The sequence below is a fragment of the Penaeus japonicus genome, unplaced genomic scaffold (assembly GCF_977035675.1).
Source record: "Penaeus japonicus unplaced genomic scaffold, GWHDUDI00000001_assembly GWHDUDI00000026, whole genome shotgun sequence".
Lineage (NCBI taxonomy): Eukaryota > Metazoa > Arthropoda > Malacostraca > Decapoda > Penaeidae > Penaeus > Penaeus japonicus.
In genome coordinates, this window is record NW_028234428.1 from 13399444 (window position 1) to 13408313 (window position 8870).

General features: G+C 48.4%; 1 protein-coding gene across 2 annotated transcripts in view; it reads left to right on the forward strand.

Annotated features, from left to right (window-relative positions):
- Positions 1 to 8870, forward strand: part of LOC122244605 (carbohydrate sulfotransferase 11) — an 18795-nt gene continuing 9925 nt past the window's right edge. For both annotated transcript variants that reach the window (XM_043002560.2, XM_043002570.2), the window contains exons 1-2: positions 1 to 627; positions 2764 to 2915. In XM_043002560.2, the coding sequence (XP_042858494.2) occupies positions 31 to 627; positions 2764 to 2915 (749 nt within the window). In that variant the 5' untranslated portion in view covers positions 1 to 30. The remainder of the gene's footprint in view (positions 628 to 2763; positions 2916 to 8870) is intronic.

The following is an 8870-nucleotide window of genomic DNA, read 5'->3' on the forward strand; positions in this document are numbered from 1 at the left end:
AGTTGAACCGCAAGGAAAGTTGTCCGTAGAATGTGGCCGAGAACAAGAAAACTCGCTTACTTGCTTTTGTTTTTGTTCGTTACAATGACGGCATTATCCTGGCTGGCAATCCATTCGGAGGAGATGGCGTCCGCTCTCGCCGTCGAGGAGAAGACTCCCGCTGGAGAGACGACTGACGGAGACGCAGAAGGGGACGCAAGAAGCCGTGGGACAGACACAGGCGAAGGCGTGCATGACGAGAGAAAGGATGCAGAAGGCGGGTATACAGATAGAAAAGGAGGCGAATATCACGCGGAAGACGAAAGCAAACATAGCGACACAGAAGACAAGCAAAACAACACAGAAGACAAGCATAACACCACCAAGCAGACAGCCGAGACGAGAGCAGGACACGAGCGGGGCGCTGAACGTAAGGAGAGCGGGAAAAACGGCGACAACCGAGAACGTAAACAAGATGGAGGCGACGGAATGGCCGAGCTCTTTCGCGAACGGCGGGAACGAGTGAGGGGCTTGTGCGAGGAGGCGAGGAAGGGGCACTCCGGAGGGAAGGAAAACCTCGAGATAACGCTGAGGAGACAAATCCTCCACGGATGGGACTGGAATGTGTCAGTGTGTGTCATTCCTAAGGTGAGGCGCGGGAGAGGGACGAGGAGGAGGAGGAGGAGGAGGAAGATTAAGAGGGGTGAGAGAGAGAGAGGAAGAGGAAGAATAAGAGGGGTGAGAGGGAGGAGGAGAAGGAGGAAGAGGAGGAAGGTTAGGAGGGGTGAGAGGGAGGAGGAGGAGGGAGGGGAGGAGGAGGAGGAGGGTGAGAGGAGGAGGAGGAGAGGGAGGAAGAGAAGGAGGAGGAGGAGAGAGACGAGGAGGGGTGAGAGGGAGGAAGAGGAGGAAAGGAGGAGGGGTGAGAGGGAGGAAGAGGAGGAAAGGAGGAGGAGGAGGACAGAGACGAGGAGGGGTGAGAGGAGGAAGAGTAAGAGGGGTGGGAAGGAGGAAGAGTAGGAGGGGTGAGAGGGAGAAAGAGGAGGAGGAGAGAGACGAAGAAGGATGAGAGAAGGAAGAATAAAGGAAGGAGGAAGAATAGGAGGCATGAGAGGGGAGGAATAGGAGAGGGAGTGTGAAGGAGAAAAGAGGGATATAGAGGAAGAGGAGGTGGGTCTGGAGGAGAGGGAGGAAGAGGAGGAGGAGGAGGAGAGGGAGGAGAGGGAGGAAGAAGAGGAGGAGAGGAGGAGGAGAGGAAGCAAGAGGAGGAGGAGAAGGAAGAGCAGAAGGAGGAAAGTCGAGGGATAGGAAGGAAAAAGAGGAGGAGGAGGGGGATTAGAGCAGCAGGGGAAGAGAAAGGAAGAAGAGGAGGAGGAGGGGGACAGAGAGGAAGAGGAGGTGAGCGAGGAGACGGAAATATATATATATATATATATATATATATATATATAGATATATATATATATATATATATATATATATATATATATATATATATAACTTATAATCAATGTGGTGTAGCGATATGTAATGTGCTGTTGCAAGGGCTCTGCTTCTAATGCCAAGGTTAATATTAATTTTTGTGAAAATGTCAGTCGAGTGATACATACAATTTACCTGCAGGTCACTATCATGCACATCTGTGTTTCAGTTTTAATTTTATTCTCAATATTTAACCTGCATTATATCCTCGTGGGGATTAATATGGGGATTTTCATAGAGAATTGGCATTTATTCACATTGTTTTTATTGAAATTATATATAAATGAATTAAAGGATGTATTTTGGGGAAGCAGTTCTGGAAAATTGGAGCGAAAAGGTGGTCGTGGCTGAATTATTTTTATTTATATGAATTTGATGCGCAGTTAGTTAAACCTTTCGATCCATTAACCTTCAGCTTCATGTGTTCAGTTTAGGGTTTATGATATCTAACTATGAAGGGAATACGGATATATTTAGAAACGTACATGTTCCAATTACATAGTAATGTATACACTAAAACACGCACACAAAAACACACACAAACACACACAAACACAAACACAAACACACACACAAACATACAAACACAAACACACACACACACGCGCGCGCGCGCGCACGAACATCTGTATGCGTCCCAAAATTACAAGAAATGATTTAAATAAACGACCTCTGCAATTACATATATGCAAATAGGACCAAGGGGCACAAGTGTAAGTAAACACCTTTCCTACTTTCATGAAAGACTCTTAAAAGTGTAACTATGCTGATATAAGTATCCTCGTACCATGAAACGCTTTGTCTATAAAGTATTATAAATGTAATGATATATTTGATAAGGGTTACGCAACAGTTAGGTAATACTTATGTAATATTCAAAAAGACCACCGTCGGGAAAATCGGATCATGATGGTAATGAGGATAATAATGATAATGATAACGAAAATGATGATAATGGTTAAATGATAATAATAATGATGATGATAATAACGATAACAATAATGATGATAATAATAATGATAATGATAATAATGATAACGAAACAATGAAATAATAATAATAATAATAATAATAATAATAATAATAATAATAACGATGATAGTAATAATGACAATAATAGTTATCATCACAATTATTATTATCATCATTATCATTATTATTATCATTACTAATATCAACATAAACATAATGATACAAAAAAAACACCAACAATACCAAAATAACAAGATTGAAAAAAAAAAAAAAAACAACCCAAAATCGACCGAAAATGCGCCCTAACGACACCTGCTCCCCCCCACCCCCCAGGTGGGGTCCGGAACGTGGCGCGGACACGTGAACCGAATGAACGGGCGCAGCGGAGACCCCCTGAGGGACCCCAAGAGGAGGCGCCTTGTGAAGAGGTCCAGCGAGGGCGTGCTTGCCTCCGTTCGCAAGACGGTCCGTATCATGACAGTCAGGTGAGGACGGGGAAGGGGAGAGAGAGAGAGGGGGGGGAGGAGAAAGAGAGAGAGGGGGCGAGAAAGAGAGAGGGGAGTGGGGGGGAGAGAGAGAGAGAGAGGGGGGAGGAGAAAGAGAGAGAGGGGGGGAGAAAGAGAGAGGGGAGTGGGGGGGGAAGAGAGAGAGAGAGGGGGGAGAAAGAGAGAGAGGGGAGAGAAAGAAGAAAGAGAGAGAGAGGGGAGAGAAAGAAGAAAGAGAGAGAAAGAAAGAGATAAAGAGAGAGACAGAGAGAGGGAGAGAGAGAGAGAGAGAAAGAGTCTAAGCCACTGATTCTCATAAATTAAGCTTTATTATAATTCAATATTGTGAAGCAGGCATTCCCTCGTGACTCGAGATTTCCTGCTTGGCTCCTGGCTGAAGCTGTTAGCCCGGACGTCCTGGGGCGGGAATGTTACCCTAGATTGTGAATCCAAGCAAGGGTAAATGAGGCAGACATCAGAGAGACAGCAGATCAGAACAGCAGAGCACACAGCCCCGCCTGCTGGAGCCAATTATCGGGATACTCAAATATACTGTTGCAGCTGAGAAATGTCTGTGTTCTCTCCCCTGTGTTACAAAGACAGACAGACAGAGAGACAGAGAGAGAGAGAGAGAGAGAGGTGGGGAGAGAGAGAGAGAGAGAGGGAGAGAGAGAGAGAGAGAGAGAGAGAGAGAGAGAGAGAGAGAGAGAGATTTGTTTTTTTTGTTTTCATCAATTTATTACGCTCATAGAGCGACAGGCCTTATACATTAATTAGTACATTATCATATACATAGTACTCGTGTCACGCATGACACGTTGGTATGTGCAGTGAGGCTGTACATGAAGGTAGAATAAATAATAAATAAATGTACATGAAGGTAAAATAAATAATAAATAAACTGAAAATACAAAGATGAGTGTTTCCATAGTCAAACTTTAGCACCCACCAAAGTGAGGGTGTTGGGCCAAAACAATGTCCAAATTACTGTCAGCTAGCAGGAATTGGCATATATGTATTAAATCCTGGCTCCGGGGCAGCAAGCCTCTCACCGAGGGGCACTCGAGGCAGTAGTGGTGGAGGCTGTTAGCGTTGGGACGGTCACACAGCTTGCAGGTGGAGTAGTGGAGTACGTCTCCCGCCCCCGAGACCTGCCACAGTGGCCTGTACCCCAGTCGAAGCCGGGCAGACACAATATTGTGTCTGCGAACCATGAGTCCGTGTCGGCGATACCTCGGAGGAGTGAGACGGAAGTGGTCGAAATGTTGTATTGATACGCTCTGGGCGCGCTCAGCATCCATGCGGTGGAGAGTAGGGAGAAGAGCGGCAGAGTGTATGATCCGCTTGTAGCAAGGAAGGGAGGGTGTGGCATAGTGAGGCAGTGGCAATTCGCAGGCACTTTTAGCGAGGAGGTCCACCCTGTCGTTGGCAGCTATGCCCACATGGGAGGGAATCCATAAAAATATAATGCGGAGGTAGTGTTCCTGGGCTGTAACTAACTGCTGAAGGATCTGGTGGATGATTGAGCGATGTGAAGCAGGCTGTGGGACGAGATGGCTTGAAGGGCAGACTGGGAGTCACATACATCACTGCACCATTTACTCGTCGCTGACAGATGAAGTTGACAGCCAGCAGGAGTGCCTGTAGCTCGCAGTACGTGGAGCTGGAAGAGTTAGGTAATCTGCGACACAACCCAGCCTTCTTCTGGCAGGTCCACATCAGGAGTAGATGGCGCACCTGCACTGCCATCTCGTTGCACACGGACCCATCCACATAGATATGGTGCACGGCAGGGATGGAGGAGGAGAGTGTGGCAATGTGCTCCAGGGCAATTTGTTTCTGAAGAGGCGGAGGGTCTGTCCTGGAGGTGGGCATGAAGATGACATGAGGCTGAGGAATCCTCCAGGGAGGCAGCCTGTGATCAACCTCAGCCACAGGGACCTCAAAATGAAGACGCTGCAGGGTGGAGGTCACTATGTTGACGAGGGTGCGAACGCCGGGACGAAGAGGAGGACGGGGCGCAAGGAGGTCTAGTGAGGCCCTCAGGACATGAGCATAGTGTGGAGCAGTATTGTGAGAGAACAAACACTTGGACGCTGATGCAGAAACGTTGGCACGTATTCTCTCCACTCTCCAACAAAACTGAAGGAAGGTTCAGTTCAGTCAAACATGTTCACTATTCTAGTGGAGGTGGGACTAAACCCAAGAATGTACCGCAGCACTTTATTCTGGAATTTTTCTAATGGCTGTAAGGTGGTCTGAGAAAGCTGACTGAGGCTGGAGAGAGATAGTCTATGACTGACCGGATGAATGAAATGTAGATGGTCTTAGCTAAGGGCATGGAGACACCAGCGAAATTGTTGGTAAGCCACTTGAAGGGGAGAAAGCGTTGTTCTAGACGGTGGATCAGATCTTGGAAGATAGGATGGACGTGCTGCCGAGCAGGTATGGCTGGAGAGATGTGCACTGGCGTTCCCAGGTACATGTACTGTGTGCAAGGTGGGACAACACTGTGTCCCACAGTGAATACAGGGAGTGTTCTGGGGCCCCGGGGAGAGAACACTCTACTCTTATCTGGGGAGAGGACGAGGCCGCAGGCGGAGGACGACTCATAGAATGATTGAAGGAAGCGCTGAAGAGGTGGAATGTACACAGGTGACAGTTGTGCCAAGAGTTTCGGGAAGAAGAGTCAGCAAGCGGTGCATCAGTACATTGAATAAGAAGGGACTTAAAACCCCGCCCTGTGGAGTAACAAGTTCGAACTCCTTGTACTCACTACATGCGCCTTTAAAAATCACACGTGAGGTCCTGTTGCTGAAATAGCCACGGATCCACTGAAGGAGATTTCCTTTGACACCAAAATCAACTAGCTGGTCAAGAATAACCTCCCTGTTGGCAATGTCAAAGGCACTCTTGAGGTCAAGAAATGCTACCACACTGGTGCGGAGAGGCAGGCGTACAGGTCCATCAGGCAGTGGTGGGTACTTCTACTAAACTCCTCTGTGGCAGGAAACCATACAGCCGCGGAGATAACTTGTCTTGGAGTCGAACATGAGGCGGGTGAGGAATATACGCTCAAGTGGCACTTTAACAGAAACAGGAGGTCAATGAGATTGGCCTGAACTTGTTTGTACCAGGCTTGGGGATGGGCACAACAGTACTTGAAGTCCACGCAAGGGGCACATAACCCCTGATGAAGCAAAGATTGTACAACTGCAGCAAAGGATTACCAGGGACTTTGACGAGGAGGCGGAGGACTTGGTAGGTGACACCATCATCCCCGGGTGCTGTTGACTTACCCCTGGCGAGAGCACGGCGCAGTTCGTCTTCCGTGATAAGCAAGTTGTCATCTTCATCCGCTCGTAGTAATGCAGTCATTAGGCGCAAACTGCGAGTGTTCCTGTGAGTGGAGAGAGCCTCTTGAATATGAATGGGAAGATTGCATGCCTGTGCCTGCTCAGACCAGGTATTTATCAAGTCCTGTGCATATTGGGTGGGGCTATGGTGGAAAGCGCTTGGAGGTTTCCTCTTGATGACTCTGTTAATCAACTGCCACATGGAGCCGACACTGGTCTGATGATTTATGCTATCAGTATACTTCCTCCAAGACTCAGTATGAACACACTGCTGAAGACCAACGAGATCATCTCTGGACGCCTGGTACTGGTGGAGGAGAGCAGGTGTTGGTTGCCTCTGGAAAGCGCGTCCATCTTCCACTGTCTTCCTTTCTGCCAGAAGAATGCGTTGATCCAGCGTCCAGGCCTGGGTCTCAAGATGGTCGTTTTACATGTGGTCGTGTCACATAAAAGGTGTAAAAGTTGTGTGTAGAGTCAACCAAGGAGGAGTATAGTCTGTCTGGTGACTGAAATCAAATGTTGATAGAAGACTGGAGATGTAGGAGACATAGTTGGGCAGTACTTCGGAGGGATAGTGATGCGGAGGCGAGTCTGAGGAAGGAAGGTCCAACTGGCAGTGTATACTGAAGGCCAAGAGCGATGTGTCAGAGAAAGAGAGCCTGATGGAGAAACACTTGACTTGTGACGCCACCAAGCCGGAAGTGATGATGTGTCAAGCGTGCCTCCTCGGATGTGTGTGGCGCCCCCAGTGGGCCAGTGAGTGAGGTGGTGGCGACGGATATATTCAAGGAGAGCAATCCACTACGGTTCGGCGTGGGGAGAGATCACCTAAGGCAGGATGGCGGCATTAAAGTCATCCCATATAAACTATGCCATGAGAAGGAGCAGTAGGGAGAGCAGGGAGGTTAATCCTTCCAGGTGCAGAGTAAGACGTTGCAGAGCCGCAGCTTCCCATCACCCACAGTGACTTCAAAGAGCTGGAATGTCATGTCGTTATCAGTAGAGTAGCGGCAGGAGTATATGGGTTATTGAAGAATGAATGTAGCTCACGAGGCCGTTTCTGGCGTAATGGACATAAGGGATGTAGCCTGGGAGTGGAGGGGCATCTTCCCCGGGCATGTGGCCACCTACAAAAGCTTCTTGGATGAATATAACATGTGATGGTGGTGACCTATGTATGTTTTGAGTGAAGCAAGCTTTGAGTAAGTCCTCATTCCACAGCGTTCCAGGAGATAATGTGAAGCTGCATCCTGCTAGTGAAGTTCGTGTCTAGTGTACAGGAGACTGGTGGGGACGATGACGTTGAGGCAGTATCACTCTGAGTGTGATTTGTGGTACTTCTTGAAAAGATGGTCACAAATTCTTTCGTAACCAGCACGAGGTATTCCATTTTCTCGGAGAAGGTGGTAACAGTTGCAATGATGGTTGGTTGGAGTCGACGAGTGTGGCGAGGGTGCGCTCATGGTAGCTTGCTGGGCTGCCAGACTTTCGATGCGAGACTCAATAGCATCAAAACGTGCTGTGACTGCTGCGCATCGTGCGTCAAGTTGGAAACGTAACGGCCTCACGTAGGGCAAGGATTTGTGGTGACCTCAGTCTGGTAGAAGCTGGAGGTAGTGAGGCAGCGCCCATTGGTAATTGTGGTAGTGGTGGCGTGGTGGTAATGGCTGGGAGGGGTGGCAGTGTGCAAGGCAGCAGATGGGGGAAAGGAGCGTTTGGCACAGCCGTGCCACACATTCACTCCAGTTGGTGACAGCGAGGGCATTTCCACATCGTTGTTCTGGGTGGGGGGTGAAGACTGCTCCGATGTAGAAATAGCATCAGTGTGTGGGCTGCTGGGGATTGCGGTGTGGGCAGGTGCGGGAAGAGTGAGTGCCGGACACCAGCCACACTTGTCGGAGAGGCAGAACAGTACCGGGAAAAAATGTTGATATGTCCAATTTCCCCAACACTTGTGTAAGCAAGCACCAAGGCTGTTCATCTTTCATCCTTCTAAACTCACTGGTGGAAGGCAAGGAAGGAAGCTGAAGCAGAATGTTGGTGGTGGGGTCGGGAAGGCTCCAGGTGATGACGAGCCTGTTGATGGTGTGCCATGTTGTGGAAGCGACGCGCTGTGTATATGCCAGGAAGCTCCTTGGCTAGTGACGGGTCCATGCCGACAGGGGGTAAAATACCTAGGGGGTGATAAGATACGAGGGAATTTCTCGTCTGTCAATCGAGTCTTGAACATCAAGCTTCCCCAAAAAAAAAAAAAGGACAAAAACTCCCCTTCTGTGGCTCTTTGTATGATGTCAGCACGCCTTCGTGAAATGTATACAAAACGGGAGGTGACAGCTGACATTTTTGGGCTGCATCCCTCCATTCACCTCGATAATCGCTAATTCCCGTTCAAGGCAAATGTCTTCGTAACATCAGAAAGCCACCGAATCATCAAACATTCCACTTCACATCCTAGCGACACCTGGGTTGTCAAGGAACATAAGCTTGACATCATAAACGAAATCTCTTGAGCAAATGCAGGAGGGACATAAGAAGCCTTAGATGACCTGTATGGATCAAGGTTGTATGGGGAAAGTTTGCTAGCCATGGGTAAGATGTT